Source organism: Colias philodice, chromosome 3 (genome assembly GCF_061535455.1).
Source record: "Colias philodice isolate Cphi_HAF_F1 chromosome 3, ilColPhil1 Martin Lab GWU primary, whole genome shotgun sequence".
Lineage (NCBI taxonomy): Eukaryota > Metazoa > Arthropoda > Insecta > Lepidoptera > Pieridae > Colias > Colias philodice.
The window spans coordinates 4937634-4956995 of NC_143088.1; the positions used below are offsets into that span (position 1 = coordinate 4937634).

Sequence of the window (19362 nt, forward strand, 5' to 3'; positions counted from 1 at the left end):
GTGATGGTAGGAGGTTGAGTTTAATTTTTCAATTTCTAAAAGTTTACAGACCTCTATCATAGTAGATGACATAAACTCAGTGCCTCTATCTGTTGCTATAATTTTTGGGATTCCGAACCTTAAAATAAATTGATTAACAAATGCTCTAGCAACGGTGACCGTTTCCTTATTTTTAAGAGGATAAGCCTCAACAAACTTACTTAATTCACACTGTAACGTAAGTATATAATTATTACCGTCTACATCTTGATCCAATGGACCAACTAAGTCTAAAAATACTTTCTCGAAAGCAAACGAGGCTGTGGTTGTTATAACCATCGGCTCTTTGGTATTTCGGGAATACTTAGATTTTTGACATTTTTCGCATTTAGTTACAAAATCTCTTATGTCTTTTTCCATTTCTGGCCAGAAATATTTTTTCTTAATATTATTTAACATTCTACGAATGCCTGCGTGGCCACTAGTGGGCAGTAAGTGATAGTCATTAATAATAAATTGTTTATCATTTTCATTATCAATTCTTTCTACACCTCGTAATATACATATCCGTGGACCGGTCCATATATCTTTACTTTTAATTTCTTCTATTAGTTCTTTTATAAATAACGCGTTATTATTTGTTTTTATTATACATATTTCGTCGACATTAATATTTTTACTTAATTCACTTAATTTCTTCACAAAAACGGCTCGCGTGTATTGTGCTTTGAAATCAAGATTAATGTATAAAATTTTCTTATTTTGGGAGAAAGCAAAACACTCGGTTTCTACATCTATACCCATTCGATTTCGAATCCTATTTAACTCTTTTCCTTCTATTAAAATCATCTCTATCGCACCACTCGGAACTCGCAATAATTCCACGATTCTCGGTTGATCAGGCCGATAGTCTGTGTCATTATTGGTAGTTGGAGTGTCACTCTTTTCTTTAACTTCTTCTAGTTTCTTTTTCTGTGCTCTAGTCATTACGTTAATTATTTTATCGTTGATAAATTTCAATTCGTTTGAGTTTATTGTAATTCTAGACAACGCGTCTGCTACGGCGTTTTCTTTACCTTTAATATACACAACGTTAAAATCATATTCTTCTAATGTTAACCTAAATTTTAATAATCTACTCGATGGATCTTTAATTCCGAATAAATACAATAATGGTTTATGGTCCGTCATGATTGTGAACTTTTTACCTAAGAGATACGGCCTAAAATATTTAACTCCCCACACTATCGCAAGTAATTCTTTTTGTATAGTTGGGTAATTTTTTTCAGCTTTGTTTAAAGGCCGACTTGCATAAGCGACTGGTCTTTTATCTTTATTGCAAAGTACTGCTCCTACTGCAATGCCAGAAGCATCAGTTTGTAAGATGAACTCGTTTTCGTCTGAAAAGTCTGGATATTGTAAAATGGGGGGTGATACTAACGCTTTTTTCATGATTTTAAACGAGTTTTCGCATTGTTCAGACCATATAAAAGGGACATCTTTACGACACAAATTATTTAAAGGGATAGTTATTTCCGCGAAATTCTTTATAAATTTTCGGTAATAGTTACAAAATGCAACAAAACGTTTTACTTCTTCTGTATTTTTTGGTGTTGGGTAATTTTCAACAATTTTTATTTTAGTTTTATCTGGACTAATTCCATCTGCTGACACTGTGTGTCCTAAATATAATAATTCCTTTTTCAAAAAATTACATTTGATGGGATTTAATTTTAAGTTAACTTTTCTAAGTCTCTCAAAAACATCTATTAAATTTTTATTATGACCTTCTAAATTACGTCCAAAAATAACAAGGTCATCAAGATAAACAAAACATTTCTCATACGTTAGACCTGACATGGCTATAGTCATTAACCTTGAAAAAGAACTTGGACTGGTTTTAAGACCCATTGGCATTCGTTTCATCTGGTATTGTCCAGTATTGGTTGTAAAGGCAGTGATCTTACGTGATTCGGGGTTCAAGGTCGTTTGGTAATAAGATTGACTAAGGTCTAAATGGGTAAAATACACGGCACCAGCAAGGGACTCTAAGATATCAGTGATATTCGGTAGCGGAAATTTATCATCTTGTATAACTTCATTTAATTTACGGTAATCTATCACTAATCTCCACTTTTTGCTATCATCATTTGACTTTTTAGGAACAAGTAAAATGGGGCTAGACCACTCACTTTGAGCTTCTTCTATAATATCATCCTGTAACATTTTCTCAATTTGCTTATTTATTTCAGGTTTTTGACTATGTGGTAACCTGTATGGTTTTGTATAAACGGGGCTAGCATTCGGTTTTAAATAAATATTATGTTCATATGAATTAGTAGTTGTAAGCTTATCACCCGGTAAGTGAAAGATATCATTGTATTTAGTACAAATTGCTTGTATAGTCTCACGCTCGGTAGGATGTAAGTGATCCAATTTTAATAATTCTAACAAAATATTAGCTCTCTCTGCGTTTGATTTACATTTATTAAACTGACATATTTGGTAATCGTTTAACGAGTGTAGGTCTGGTTGAAAGGTCGGTATAGTCATTGATTCTTCTTGAGTATTTAATATTTTAATGGGAATAACGTTATTTACTGGCTTCACTATTAGAGCTGCTAAAAATAGACCCTCTTGTAATTGTTGTGGTAAAACAACACAGTCATTATTTAATTTATTATTCATAATTGGTATGTAGTGAATGGACTCGCTTCTCGCAGGAATAGTTAAGTAGTTATGTGAAGTAGTAGGTGACGCATATAGTGGTATAATATTTTTGCATTGGTTATGTAGAATTAATGTATCGTTTTCTAGATTAATATGTGAATTAAATTTCGATAAGAAATCTAAACCGAGGATTCCATCTGATTTATACGGTAAATGATCGAACAAATAAAATTTATGATTAAATCTACTATTTTGAGTACGCAAAGTAAGATAAACATATCCTTTTGAGCATATTTTTCCACCGATACCATTTATTATAATGTTATCTTCATACAAAGTAGTATGTTCTAATAAGGCGTTCTTAGAAACAGCAGAAATGGACGCGCCGGTATCAAGTAACCATGAATACTTGGAATTGTTTATGTCGAAATGGACGTACCTAACATTTTTATTGCAGGTTAAAATGTTATAACATTTAGGACCGAAAAAACTGGTTTTTGGTCTCTATTTCTTCGTTATTTGTTTGACGGTTCTCGCTCCCTTCGGCTGAGAAAATTTTGTGTTGGTTGTTCCTACCTCGACTACCTCTACCACGATAATATCCTGAAGCATTATGATTATTGCCAAATTTTGGAAAATTATTACCTCTTCCGCGTATATATCCACCACGGGGATTGCCATTATAATTTTGCCGATAATAATAATTATTATTATAAACTTGACCTCGAGAATTGCCACGGAAATTGAAACCTTTATTATAATAATTATTCTGCCCTCTTCTAGTGAAATTATTATTATATCTGTTGTTTGACTTACCCCTGGCGCTGAAAATACCTCCGGAAGTCAAGGGCTGCCCCAGCTCCTCGTCCTCCGCCGCACGCACCGCATCTTTCAACTCGGAAAAGTTCCGCGCTGAAATGATAGTGCTCAAGCGTTTATTTCTTAATCCATCAGAGAATCTTTTAATAGCAATTTTTTCGTTTATAGGTCTCAGTATTTCGCAGGTCTTTTCGTTACCGTTAGCCTGTGCAATAGTGAGGTCTATAAATAATTCAGATAGTTTATTTCCATAATCACAAATTGACATATCATTTTGACTCAAATTATTTAATTGATATAATATTGCATTGGCGGACTTTTTTGTAAGTAAATAAGTTTTTAAATCTTGTAAAAGGCTTGCTACATCATCATATTTGCATTTTAGTTTTAGTTTAGCGGTTTTAGTTAATCTAGTTTTCAGAACAAAAGATATTAACATTTTTTCTTGGTCTGTGTTATGATACAATGTTATGATTGTAAAGTGTAATTGGGTCAGTAGCAAATAAACGATCGTCTTGAGAGAACGCATTTTTATTTCAAGCCACAAGCATCATTCAAAACCAACCTTTATTGCAATAACATATGGTCCTTCGAGCAGGATAAGTTGCAGTGAGCAAATAGTTTGCAATATTGTGAATGTGAAAACAACAAGTCATCGCGCGACTGATTCATACAATTGAAGTTATAAGTTTTAACAACAAAATTATTTACAAAAGTAATTATGTCGTCGGTTGAACAATTATTAGAACAACTGGAGGATTGTGCTACTTTGATTAAAAAGGCTTTAATAAATCACAAAAAAGCCCCAAAAGCTAGATTAACAAAGGGATATTTGAAAGTGAGATCTCAAGTTGTAGACGATTATTGGTCAGCGTTTAAGGGTCTTCATGGATCTCTTCTAAAGTTAGTACCGCAACAGGAAAGGAAAACATTACCATACTTCGTAAATGAAGAATATGACTTGTGTGAAGAACAATACATTTTGTTGAAGACAGAATTAACGGATTTGTTGGAATCGAGTTCAAGTACTTCGACGGCCGTAGCGGATTGTAAAGGAGAAGTGCAGTGGGTTGCGTCGGAAGCTAAATTACCTAGAATGGATTTACCAACATTTTCGGGTTGTTATGAAAATTGGCAAGTTTTTGAGGACTGTTTTATAACATTAATACATAATAATACCCATCTAAATAATTTTCAAAAACTACATTATTTAAAATTGTGTCTAACAGGCGAAGCTAGTGCTACATTGAAGCATTATCAAACTACTGAAAACAATTATATTCCAGCTTGGGATACGCTCAAAAAACGTTATAGTCATAAGCGACTAATATTAAATGCATATTTAAAAAAGTTATTTATGCAAAAAAAGGTTCAAATTCAGTCTTCAAGTCAGTTAAAATCATTTATCGATGTAACTAAAGAATGTATTATTGGTTTAAAAAATATAGGGATTTGCACGGAGTCTTGGGATCCAATTTTGTTGTTTATTTCGTCTCAAAAATTAGACCACGAAACGCATAAAGAATGGGAAGATTACGTTAGTTCAACTCTCAACTTAACATCTGATGTATTTCCTACTTTCAATAATTTGGTTACGTTCTTAGAAGGAAGAATTCATGCTTTAGAGTTAACAACGACAGGCAATAGAACTTTAAAAGAACGCTCATATCATGTCGCGAATATTAATGATAAAATTTGTATTTTTTGCAACAAAGATAATCATATTCTTAGTCATTGTAAGGAATACGGGAAACTACAACCGAAAGAACGCAGCGCCTTCGCAAAATTAAAAGGTTTATGTTATAATTGTTTAGTACCGGGCCATACACTTATATATTGTAATCACAAGGCATCGTGCAGAATATGTGGTAAACGACATCATTCCCTCCTTCATGAACCTGGAAAGAAAAGCTTTACTCAAGAAGAAAATCAAAACTCAACACAATTATCTTTGCATACTAATGTAGAAGAACAACATGAAGAAGATGACATTTTAGAAGAGGTCAATGGTAGCGATGCTACAATAACTTCACACATGGCTACACAACCATCTACGGCGTTACTCGCAACTGCTATTTTACCTGTCAAGGGGACGTCAGGACAAGTATTATATTTACGTGCTCTGATCGATCAAGGCTCTCAGGCGACGTTTATAAGTGAAAGAGCAGCTCAACACATAAAGGCAAAAAGGTTGCCTGTCAATGGAACAATATCAGGTGTTGGGTCCACATTAACAAGAACAAATCATATGATTCAACTTGAACTTGGTTCAAGGTATGATGATCAACTTAATCTGAAGGTTAATGCGTATGTTATATCTACCAGACTTACAACTCAACTTCCAAATAAGTTAATACCAATTGGTGATTGGCCGCACATTCAGGGCTTAAATTTAGCAGATCCAAGTTTCAACAAGCCCGGGAAGATAGATTTATTATTGGGAGTCGAAGTTTACGCACAAATTATGCTAGGAGAATTAATTAAGGGTCCACCAAACACTCCTTGCGCTCAGAATACAATGTTAGGTTGGATTATATTTGGAAAAACAAACACACAATACGAAAACAATAACGTTATTTCTCTTCATTGTCTAGATGTCAAGATAGATGAAATGATGAAACTACTGTGGGTACTAGAACCAATAACTAAACGTGAATTAACACCTGAAGAAAGACGCTGTGAAGAAATTTATTCATCAACACATTCGAGAACTAAAGATGGAACATATATAGTGAAGTTGCCTTTGAAAAGAGACCCACCTATGGTAGTTCAAGGGAGAACAAGAGAAATAGCTTTAAAGAGACTAGAATATTTAGAGAAGCGCTTTGAAAAGAATAAAGAGTTGAAGGATGATTATGCTAAGGTGATTCAAGAATACCTAGAATTGAATCATTTAGAAGAAGTTGCCGAGGACGATAAAGATACTGCAGCTGTCTATCTTCCACACCATGCGGTCGTGAGAACAGACAAGGATACTACTAAAACAAGAGTAGTTTTCGACGCGTCATGTAAAGGTTTGAATAATGTGTCCCTTAACGACGACTTGATGGTGGGACCGACATTGCAAGAAGATTTAAGGTACCTAATTATGCGTTGGAGATTGAAACCAATTTGTTTTGTTGCCGACATAGAGAAAATGTACAGAGCAGTTATTGTTGAGCGTGGCCATCAAGATAATCAAAGAATACTGTGGCGCAATAATCCAAGTGATGAGGTTCGAGACTATAGACTGCTGCGAGTAACCTTTGGCACCGCATCCGCACCATTCTTGGCCATTCGAACTTTGCATCAGGTGGCTAATGATGAAGGTAGAAATTATGATATCGAGTCAAAAATAATTAAGGAAGATTTTTTTGTAGATGATTTGATTTCTGGACGAGACACGGTGGACGAAGCTGTAGATTCTGCAAACAAAATAACACAAATATTAAATAATGGTGGCTTTTTGATCAAGAAGTGGTCATCAAACAGTGAATCGTTTTTACAACAATTGAAACCACTTCAAATTAATTCTGAAACAAATATAGATATAAAAACTGAAGGAATAATTAAAACCTTGGGACTTACCTGGAATCGGATCCACGATGAATTAAGATATCAATTAAAATTTAAAACTACACCTGAAAAACTAACTAAAAGGATAATATTAGCCGAAGCACAAAAATTATTCGATCCTCTTGGCTTTTTGGTTCCGACAATAATTCCTGCAAAAATAATTATCCAAAAACTCTGGGTTCAAGGCGTTGCTTGGGACGAAGAGACATCACCTGAAATAAAAAAGGAATGGTTAATATTAAGAAAAGGATTAGAAAAGGTTAATGAAGTTAAAATAAAAAGATGGTTACATACATTTAAGGATTCGATGAATACTATCACTGTTCATGGATTTTGTGACGCTTCTACGGTGGCCTACGCAGCAGCTGTGTATTTGAGAGTAATAATGAATGATAAACAAATACACACCGGGTTGATAGCAGCAAAGGCAAGAGTCGCTCCAGTTAAACCAGTTTCTTTGCCAAGATTGGAACTTTGTGGAGCTGTAATTCTTTCTAGGCTACTTAAACAAGTTCAAGAAGCACTTAGAATATCTAACAATCAAATTTTTGCATGGACAGACTCAAAGATAGTTATGGCATGGTTAACAGGTGACCCAGCTCGTTGGAATGTTTTTGTGAGCAATCGAGTAGTTGAGATAATAGATAATATAGGGAATAAAAAATGGCATCACGTAACATCGGAAAATAATCCTGCGGATATAGCAAGCAGAGGAGAAAACTTACCTGATCTAATTAAAAATAAATTATGGTGGAATGGGCCAAAATGGCTTCATACTGATGATATTCCCTTTGCAAAGGGTAATCCAGATTCAACGGACTTAGAAAGAAAGAATACTATTATGCTAAATTTAAAAATCGAGGACACAATTAAAAATACGCTAAAATTCGAAATATTTGATTCTTTTCAGGAAATGCTACGAGTGATAGTGTATGTTTTAAGATTTTTGAATTACAAAAGGGGACAAATTACAACTGATAAAGGCATTAAGGTAATAGAAATGGAAGATGCATTAAAAAGAATAATAAAAATAGAACAAAGAAAGGATTTTGCAGAAGAAATAGAAAGGTTGAAGAATAAAAGAAATTTAAGCAAAAACAGCAAACTCCTTTCTCTGAATCCAATATTAGATGAGGCTCACATTCTCAGGGTGGGCGGTAGAATAAGACACGCGAACATACCTTTAGATTCGAAACACCCGATGATTCTTAGTTCCGAAAGCGATTTGGCCACGTTAATCATCGCAGATGCGCACAAGAAAACATTGCATGGGGGTTTGGAACTCACGTTAAACTATTTAAGAGCTCGTTTTTGGATTCTGAGGGTGAAGTCAACAGTCAAAAAATATATACATAAATGTATAATATGCGCTAAACTTAAAGCGAGTAGTAGTTGTCAACTTATGGGAGACTTACCTAAAGCACGAGTCACTCCAGCACGACCCTTCATAAATTCTGGTGTTGACTTTGCAGGTCCCTATGATATATTAATGACTAGAGCACGAGGTGTGAAAACTACAAAGGCATATATTTCTATTTTTGTATGTATGTGCACAAAGGCCATACATATAGAATTAGTAGGCGATCTGTCCTCACAATCGTTTATAGGTGCTTTCAGACGATTTGTAGCACGACGAGGCAGGTGCACAGATATTTGGAGTGATCAGGGAAGAAATTTTGTTGGAGCTAACAAGGAATTAGTAGAAGCATGGTCACAGGCTGGTCTCAATTTCAAGGACAACATAGCAGACATTCTAGCACAAGAGGGTACACAGTGGCATTTTATTCCCGCCTACAGTCCTAATTTTGGAGGTCTTTGGGAGGCGGGAGTGAAATCAATGAAATACCATCTCAAAAGAATATTAAACACAAATGTAACATTTGAAGAGATGACTACAATTTTGTGTGAAATTGAAGCTTGTTTAAATTCACGTCCACTGTGTTCAAAGGCTAGTAATGATATTGATGATGTAGATGTGCTCACACCTGGACATTTCCTAATTGGTGAAGCTCCAATTACTATCCCAACTCCAACCTTGTCAAATTTACAGACAAATTATTTATCACGATGGCAGCACACACAAAAACTAGTACAAACCTTCTGGTATCGCTGGCAGTCGGAATATTTAACTCGACAGCAACAAAGACCAAAATGGCAAACAAAACAATCTGAAATGGACATAGGAGATGTGGTTGTGATAAAAGAAGATAATTTACCACCCAGTAAATGGGCCCTTGGTCGCATTGTTGAGAAACATCCTGGAGAAGATGGTATTTGTCGAGTGTATAGCATTAAATATCGCGGTAAAATAATAAAACGTTCCGTTACTAAGTTATGCCAATTATCAATTAAATAAACAGTTAATGAATAACTTATATATAATAAGTTTGTTTATGTTTAATTGAACTTACCTTACCTATTGTATTGTTTTACATTGTAAGTTTTGTGTTAAAACCCGTTTTGGTGGGCGGCATGTTATGATACAATGTTATGATTGTAAAGTGTAATTGGGTCAGTAGCAAATAAACGATCGTCTTGAGAGAACGCATTTTTATTTCAAGCCACAAGCATCATTCAAAACCAACCTTTATTGCAATAACAGTCTGTGTCCTTTAGGCAATCGCTATATAATTCTACCGCGTCTATGATTTTTTCTGTCGTACTTTCTGAACCATCCATAACAGGTATCAAGGATGTTGCAGTTTTGATTTCAAACTTCTCCATGTTTGAAGTACATAGTTGTTTCTACGTTACCTTGAAAATCATATGATAAAATCTTATCGTAAATAATTTTTATTCTCTCCTTCAAGACTTCATAAACGTATTCAGCTAATTCTAACGAGGTTTTTCGCTCAGAAAATATACTAATAATAGTTTTATAAGATGAATATAATTCCTTAGCTCTTAATATATTATCCTTAACTTTACTTTTATATTGTAACCTTCTAGATGGGCCTAACTTCCTCAATGTAATTTGAATATCAGATAATTCATTAAAAATACTTTCTAAATCTTTTTCCATATAAAACGAAATTAAAACATACTTACATAAAAATGATTTACCTAGTAGTTTGGTCCTTACATGAATGCATTACGGCCAATATATTTTCCATGTGACATTCCGAAATACTTAGGCTGTAAGATACAAGAAACATAAAATTATGACAAAAGTAACAATTAGTACATTGGCATTGTAATATAATTATTAATTATTTTTAATCCGACACTTATAGTTCCTATTATGTCGATAGTAGATGACGCAACACAGTTCGTTGTTTTTAATACTTTTGCTCACTAAATGATTACAAAAAGAAAGCACTTAATATACGATATATGTTTTTCACTCGGGCTCACTAACACGGAATTCACTTTTTTTTTTTTTACACGGATTCGTTTCCTTCTTCACGTTCTCGCCTTCCCGACAACCGCAAACGCATTCTTCTTATAAATTGTGCTTCAATTTGTTTCTCGATCCATTTCTTTTGTCTGTCTTTCAGCTTTTTCCATATAAATATGACAATTATAATAGCGAAAATTGTCAAAGCCGTCGCTAATAATATATTATTTATCTGGATATGGGATTCGACCGCAGAATTACTTCCTTGGGATGCATTTTGTGCAATTATCACATCCTTATCTCCGGTTTTAGAATAACTTTTGCCCATTTTTTAAACGACGTACGTGACTAGTTATGGAGAATGTTCCTTGCGTTATCTCCATTTTCATTACTTCAATATTATAAATGCTCTAACTCAGAGCACTGAGGCACACAGGAATCCGCTGAATTGCATAATTCGCCCGATACGCGACACCCGGCAACTTACACCGCGGCGCTCGCGCATGGCAGGGTCGCCATGTAGAGTGCGGGTTGCGGGGGTAATGAAACACGTGTATCTTCCTCGAGTGATTTATTATAACTGAACTTATAATACACTACAGTACAAGACAAGAAGCTTATATCTAATACACTACAGATTTATAAGCTTAAGATGTTTCATTTTTATATTTTTGGTAATAATGCCGCCATAAAATAAAAATATTATGCACTAAAATTATTTTGACTTTTTAAACATAAAATTCGTAATTCGGAACACGATGAAGTGTCACAGGAATCATCATAGGTGAAAAGGACTATAGTAATAATCATTTCAATTCACAAATACCTACTATGCCGGTTGAATTATAAATACATTTTATACACAGTTACATTAAAAACTACCTAGCGACAACACCGCCATTTATATATACTAATACATTTTTTTTTGTTATTTCTGTATTCGTGAAATGTACAAAATAATAATATGTACTTATAATAAAATCTTATTTGCAGTCCAGCAGCAGCCGACCGGAGGAGATCCTGCGGCGCGAGGGCTTCACGTACGTGATACCGCGCGCGAACGACTACACGCGCATGTTCTCCGCGCCCACGCGCAGAGCTGCGCCCGCACACCCTGAGTCACCTTGCCGCGACAAGAAGCCGCGAAATGATACTTCCTCCGCTTCGCCTTCGCCCGCTTCGCCAGCTTCGCCGCAAGATCAAGATGATGTGGTGTTAAGGGAGAAGGAGGGAGATAGGAGTGGGGATAGGTTGAGCGCGTCTGACTTTTATACGGTGTCGGAGGATGTCACGCCGCAGCCGTTTAAAGGTGAGTTTACACTCGAGGAGTAACTACATAAAATTTATATGCTTTCACACTCATGCTGTTTATTTCAAACGCACACGTATATTATAATAGCTACGCGTTACGTTTAGTTTAGCCCGCGAACGAACCTGCGGGCAATATAACCTATATTACTGTAAAGTTTCATCCAAATACGTCCAGCGGATTTTTCGTGAAAGAGTAACAAACATATATCTTACATATATCCATCTATCCATACGAACTTTCGCAATTATAATATAAGTATATTGTCCTATGTGTAATATAAAAAAAATTAAAGTATGTAAATGTGTGTGGTGTGCAGGCACGTACGACGAGGACCTGGTGCTGGGCGCGCGCGTGCTGGTGTTCTCGCTGAGCGCGGCGGCGCCGAACTTCGCCACCATGGTGCTCGCCGCGCACTACATGGGCCTGCGCCCCGCCAACACGCTGCTCGTCGTGCAGCCCATGCAGCCGCCGCCCACCGCGCTGCACAATGTTAGTGCACCGCTGCTCCCTTGATACTAGATAATGAGGAAACAAAAATTATTGTCAACTCGATAATTCAGTCATAAAACAAAAGAAAATTCATAAATGAGTAATAAGCAATTTTCAAATCTACATACAATAAACTGAATACTGTTCGGCTCGTTAGTTGCTGGCAAAATAATGCTCAATTGCAGGTCCAGATTGTTTAAGGTGAAAACTAACGCAGTTTAACATATAGGCAATGTTTTTACAAAAATGAAATTACACATGCAGAAACTGATCGTCAAAAATACCAACTTGGCACATTTCGATTACAATTATTACTCAACTACTTAAAATATTTATTTATATCTCCTTTCACCTAAAATCTAATCATACATTATCGTTTCCAGTACAGCGAAGCGGCGGTAAAGGACTACAACCGCGGGCGGCACTACCTCACGGACCTCGCGCGGCGCGCCGCTGTGCCCGTGTTCGATAACGTGGACGATGCGATGGCCTGCGTTGTGGCACGCTTACGGGCTAGCGTCTAACGCATGTGTGCATAGCATCGCCTTAACTGCTGTGTTTAAGGGGAAGTTATACCAGGCGTAGTGTGCCAGCGTCCAGCGTACCAATAAACGCGCATACAGTCATCGCCTTAACTCCTGTATTTAAGGGGAAGCTACACCAGGACGTAAAATGGCAGTCTCTAGCGCACCGCTGTATGAGGCGACCTTACTGTGATCGCCTTAACCGCCCCGCTTGACGTATCGCCTTAACCACTGTAATTATTTAAGGGGTAGTTACACCGGGCGCTATGTGCAAACGTCTAGCGTATCAATGTATGAAAGTTACACCGATCGCCGCTATAATTGAAATGGAAAAGTTATTACAATGTATCGCGGTTGCGGACCAACGTCTGACAAACGTACTAAATAATATTATCGAAATGAAATATGTGACGTTCAACACTTTACATAGTAAGCAGTTCGGCAAACTTATTGCAATGCTCGTCTTATAAATGGTTTTTTGAGAACCGTGGAATATGGAGCACGCATTGCGTCGACATTCTGCCATTAATTTAAAGATTTTACCAATAAACCATTAATTGAGTTTTAAATGTTCATAACATAATATTATCTTTTCCCAGAAAATGCAGTTCACCCAATTTTTATGTTATATTAGAAGTTTATTTATCATGAAACAAATAATTGAAAAAATAACATAATATTGGTTAATTTGTTGGTAAAATCAGCTAAGTATAATAATGCGTTCGATTATCAGATACAATGTTTAAATATAAAAATATCGATATAAACATGCTCTTATTGCTGTCAAGTTAGATCTTTAATTGTTACGGAATATATGTTAAAAAAATAACTATTATAATTCCAGTACCTAAATAAAAATCGGTTTACGATTATAACGTATTTACTAAAATATGAAACTAAATTATTGTTATTCATGCATGATACTTGCATAAGCACCAAAATGCCACTACAATATCCCATTCATGCTATTATACATATAAATGAATGTGATAATTCGTATAAAAGTCATTTTATATTCAACAATAACATTGTCTAATTGCCATGTTACATTATCACAATTGCCACTGTTTATACAAAATATGGCGTTATGTTAAAATATATGAAGACAAATGCAAGAAATAACATAACTGTTTATCGTTGTCTCAATTATTTGACAGAATTTCCAAATTAGGTAACAATATTGCGATTGTACCGAAATATTTATAACACTTCTCATCACATTTTCACAAATAAGAGCCAGCGCGCACGAGCAACTTTGTCTCCGCAACTATTTTGTCTCTCCCATCAATTTGTATGGGGAGTTGCGTCGCTACGTGCGCGCACTTTCATACTAGCCCATGGGTGGGAGAGACAAAATAGTTGCGGAGACAAAAAAGTTGCGGAGACAAAGTTGCTCGTGCGCGCACTGTCTAATTCTATGTAAAATTGTGAATCTCATGCACAATAGAGCGTGCTCAGATTCGTCATAAGTCATCCATGTTAATCACAAAGTAAGTAATAAAGACATCACAAATAGTCCAGCAACAAGCGACGTAGGTCTATCGACACGTGGCAAGGAGTCTCAACTCTTATCGTATGTACTTATTTGTTACGTTAACTTTACATTTAGTGTAGTACAAACAAGTCTCTCTTTATTTCGTCACTCTCTATTGTATTATAACTAGGCACTAATCGTGAACGAGTGTGTGAGAGCCGGAATGGAAGGTATCGAGACGGTCGCGTTGAGTTTGTAATCTCTGTGATGAATATGTTTTAGTGAATTTTAATATTGAAATTTCAATGCATAAACATATTATTATGTATGTATAATTAGCGTTTTATTAAGTAGAATAATTAAGCAGCCAGAGAATGGGTCATAACGTTTTAGCTGAATTCATGACAATACGTCATAGCACAATGCAAATTTGATTTCGATTCTACATCAAGTTCGTCATTCATGCGACAGGACACCTATTTAGTATAATACTGACTGAAGAAAGTGCTATTGTTATACTTCGTAGAATGCGTAATCGTCTAGAAAATTCTCTCAAATTAGATCTTTTTCGTGTGTTGGCGTTTTAATTTACGATAAAATAATTATTACTAAACCAGTTTGTAATGCGTCTAAGAGTACAAAAATGTCTTGCTCATGTAGCAAATTTAAGAATATATTGTAATGAATATTTGATTATATTATGCAAAATTAATTGTTGTCATCTTATACTCATTTTAAGTTTTAGATATTTAAAAATCGATAAAATCTAATGCTTGCAAACTTATTTAAAAATGAGGAATATCAAGCTTGGTCTTGTTCCCTTACCTAATATAGGTAGATATAGATTAGGTAGATAAAATAAGTTATTAAACACACCTGACCCACTGTCACTAAAATATTAAACTAAATAACCGGCAAATATTATTTGCTAGTCACAGTATCCATTTACGTGTATAAGTACTTTGTCATATTGTTTTATAGTACAAAAATCTAATTTATAGAGAAAAATATTTCATATATTAATTTGTAATTATATGCCATGTACGCTTATTTTAAACTAAAAACATCACATGTAAATATAGAAATTTGTAATTACTGCTGCGTTTTATTTTCCTTTCCATTTGTAGGGACACACATATGCAATTCGCTGACCGAGCTTTTGTATATGTGTGCGTCCACATTGTTTCCCCGACGCTTTCTACATTTTATTAGAATTATTATTTAGTAGTGCTTAACGGCTAGTTTTAACAACACATATATTGTGAAGAGTAATAAAGTGATTAAAGGAAAGGCATTATTATTTGGGCAACCTTGGGGGCAGCAGCACTACTCAACATTGGTGACCCCCGACAAAGAACATCAAGAAATTCTAATACAATTAAATATTATTTTGAAGACGAAGATTTATTAGAAGAATTTAAATGTTAATATGGCGATGCATACATCTAACTTTTACGGCACCCTTTCGGCGGAATTGGCAAAAATCAACGTGCGCCTTGCAAACATCGAGCGCTCACGATCACGAGCAATACATCGGCGACCCAGAACACCGTCACGCAATCTTCGAGAGTCGTCAAGGTCATCTTCGAAGCGACGTCGTCCCGGCGGACCCGACTGGTTGTGCAGCTACCACTTCAGGTTCCGGCAGCGCGCTCACAGGTGCATCCAGCCGTGCGCGTGGAAGAGGAGCCCCAGCCCCAGCGCAGCAGCCGCCCAGCCGGAAAACTAGACAGGCAGGTGCAGACTACGGCGGAGGTCTGTACCATCACGCCGTGCAGCCGTCTCATGGTAACAGATTTAAACACTAATTTAAAATTTTTAGTAGATACCGGTGCCAATGTTTCCGTTTTGCCCGTATCTAAAAATCCATTTAAATATCATAAATTATGTCGATCAGATCTTAAATTATACGCTGCTAACGGTACAGAAATTGCAACTTATGGCATTAAATCAATTGTTTTAAACCTTAATTTAAGAAGACCGTACCGTTGGGATTTCATTTTAGCAGACGTCAAACAGCCAATATTGGGAGCTGATTTTTTAACACATCATAAATTATTAGTTGATTTGTATCGAAAAAAGTTAATTGATCAAACTACCGATTTACATGTATTAGCCTCCTTAGTTTCGTGTACGCAACAATCGCTAAATTCTGTGTGCAAAAGTCATCCGTATTACAATTTATTAAGTATGTTTCCTGACATTATTAAGCCGATGTCGTTTAAAGAAACTACATCGCATAACGTTTTACATTATATAGAGACGAGCGGCCCACCTATTCATGCTAGAGCTAGACCGTTACCCCCGGATAGATACAAAAAGGTGAAGGAAGAGTTCAGGGTTATGCAAGAATTAGGTATCTGTAGGCCTTCTAAAAGTGCTTGGGCTAGTCCGCTTCATATAGTAGTTAAAAAGAATGGCGAGTTAAGGCCGTGCGGAGATTATCGACAGCTCAACGCAATAACAAAGCCCGACAGATATCCAGTTCCGCGATTACACGACTTAACTTTTATATTGGCTAATAAGAAAATATATTCAAAAGTGGACATAAATAGAGCCTATCACTGCATAAAAGTTGCCCCATGCGATATAGAAAAAACTGCTATTATTACTCCTTTCGGACTTTTCGAATTTCCCCGTATGAGTTTTGGCCTAAGGAACGCCGCACAAACGTTTCAACGTTTTATGAACAATACCGTTTTACAAGGTCTCGATTTTTTATTTTGTTATTTAGATGACGTAATAATTGCCAGCGAAAATGAGACTTTACATCAAGAACATTTGAAGTTAGTATTCGAACGTTTCAATACATACGGCATATCTATAAACTTAAGGTGATGAATTAATTTTTCTAACATTTACGGCCCTTTTCAAACCTTCGTAATTTTTATATTATTAAAGTTGTCGTGATGAAAATTCTTGACAAGAAAGTTCAATAGTAACACAATACGTCTACCGTTTTAGAAACATGATTCCATGATATTTTCTCGATAGAAAAAAAATACAAAGTTATCATTGTTATTTTTTTTTAATCTCTGGCATCTTCAAAATAACAAACGTAAAGTTACGACTTTTTGGATATTAACTATAAAATATACAACCTATACGTCTACCGTGTTAGAATTTTGAAATATGCGATGGTTTTGAAATAAACAAGAAATACTTGAAATTAGCGCGCGACCAGCCAATATAGCGAGAGCCGCCCTGTACCTTCCTACCCCGATCGCTGCACGAGTAGGGATGTCGATTCTTTCCAAAAAAGATCGATTTTTAAATCGATTCGAATCGTTACTTGATAAATCGATTCATAAAAAAATCGAGGTCTAAAAAATCGATTTCTAAAAAATCGATTTTTTTCAAATTTGTATTTACAATGTAAATATAAATCCATTTTATGAAAAACAAGAATGGTACCATAACCCATTGACCACCGAGCGGCCCGATCGGGCCGCGACACAATAGATTTTCTATTGTGTCTATGATTCCGGGACTGAGGGAATAATAAACAATCTCTGGGATCACTTATCAGTAAAATCAGGAATTTTTTAGTTCAGGGAATTAGTTACAATTATTTTTATTACCATGTCAAAATATCAGATCACATATAAAAGAAGATATTTATTTTCTAAATGTATTTGCTACATTAAAAATTTAAGAGAATAGATAACATAGCTTATAGTTCCCAACAATTTGTCAAGTCTACAGTCTACTGGTATCCAAGCGGTTCCGCTCATCACTTGCGATGTTGCTGGCAATCGAAAAAACAGGGAACAGATGATCCTACGATACTCATAAACATCACGGCTATTGAGTGAACATGGTGATAAATAGAGTTTGTTTGTTCTTGCCAATAAAGCATGTATATATCCGTAATATCGTAGTATATTATTATTAGTCTGTGGTAATATTGTGAGTACATTCAGCTAATTCTAAATATATTTTTTTTTTACCATAAAAGAAAAAAACCGAAAGTCGATTTTCAAGGGTAAAATATCGATTCACTGAATCGATTCAGTACGACATATCGATTTAAAAAATCGATTTATTTGGTCCGAAAAATCGATTCTCCGATTAATCGATTTGAGATCGACATCCCTATGCACGAGTCATTCCCGCTACGGCCGTCACACGGGGAACTTGTGTCGCTCGCGCAATCGTAAAAAAGGGTGACAACACGATAAGACAAAATGAGACAAATGGGGACAATAAAGAAAATAAGAAGAAGAAACATAAAGGTTGGAGGAAAAAGAATGCTTACAATTGGAACAAAATAATGAAGTAAGTTGGTTTTATTTTAAATTTGATGATAATTGTATTATAGACGATGTTTGATATGTACCCCTGTTTTAAGTACATAACGAATGTGTAAGATTTTTTCATTTATAGCATAAATAATCTGTTCAGAAATCCGGAATCCAGAAGGAAAATAAACCCACTGATTGTTCACAATGTGAATCCACTCCTTCGTAAGTACCTTTATTCAGTCAAAAATGTATGTTATCAAAGCTCTACTGGTTTTATCGCATGATTCCATTTTTAGCAAAAAGCAACAAAGTTCAAAGAAATAAAAAATCATGGTGAACTTAGTGGAAGTATGGTGGACATAATATGGAACAGGAGCTCATTGGAGTAGTATTATATTTAAAAAAAATACGAAATAATTTCAAGAATTACATTTCTTAGAAGGTGGTAGATAAGTATGTTATATAAGTAATTTGATGTTGATATTTATTTCATTTATACTTACTACACCTGTGCGGGAAATTGCTTAGTAATAAAACAGGTTTAAATATTCATATTTACATAGTAATGTGAGTTTTCATTTCGAAAAATTTTGTGTAAGTATATTAAATTTGATATCCTGGGTGATCTGGAAACACAATTGGGCCCGGAAGATGGCGCTGCAGTCACTCCTCCTAATGACATGAACCGATTTGGATGAATATTTGTGTGCACATTTCATTTTTGTGGGATGATTGGTTGATTCGCTTTCACATTAGCTAATATTATGTATTTTTGTTGTTAGAAAGTAAACTTAATTTAATGTTTATAATACATTATTATTGGTATAAATAAGCCAGTGTTCGTCTCACATTGCTGTACCTGCCTACCTACCCTACCAGGGCCTAACTTTGTTCTGGCTATTTTATTTTGATTATTTGTAATGAATAATTACAATTATAATAGAGTGCAAAAAATAAAT

The 19362-nt window shown here is 35.2% G+C and overlaps 2 protein-coding genes across 8 annotated transcripts in view; both read left to right on the forward strand.

Annotated features, from left to right (window-relative positions):
* raw (NDT-like domain-containing protein raw) overlaps positions 1-15254 on the forward strand; it is a 72727-nt gene extending 57473 nt beyond the window's left edge. For all 7 annotated transcript variants that reach the window (XM_089714259.1, XM_089714260.1, XM_089714261.1 and 4 more), the window contains 3 exons: positions 11354-11669; positions 11989-12161; positions 12545-15254. In XM_089714259.1, the coding sequence (XP_089570385.1) occupies positions 11354-11669; positions 11989-12161; positions 12545-12685 (630 nt within the window). In that variant the 3' untranslated portion in view covers positions 12686-15254. The remainder of the gene's footprint in view (positions 1-11353; positions 11670-11988; positions 12162-12544) is intronic.
* On the forward strand, positions 4078-9379 carry LOC149489594 (uncharacterized). Its single transcript, XM_089715019.1, has one exon. It carries the CDS (start codon positions 4190-4192, stop codon positions 9377-9379), a length of 5190 nt encoding a protein of 1729 aa, XP_089571145.1. The 5' UTR covers positions 4078-4189.
* Positions 15255-19362: the final 4108 nt, after the last annotated feature.

What these genes read in the sequence shown, in the direction of transcription:
- LOC149489594 (XM_089715019.1), top strand. Translation starts at nt 4,190, where the DNA reads ATGTCGTCGGTTGAACAATTATTAGAACAACTGGAGGATTGTGCTACT.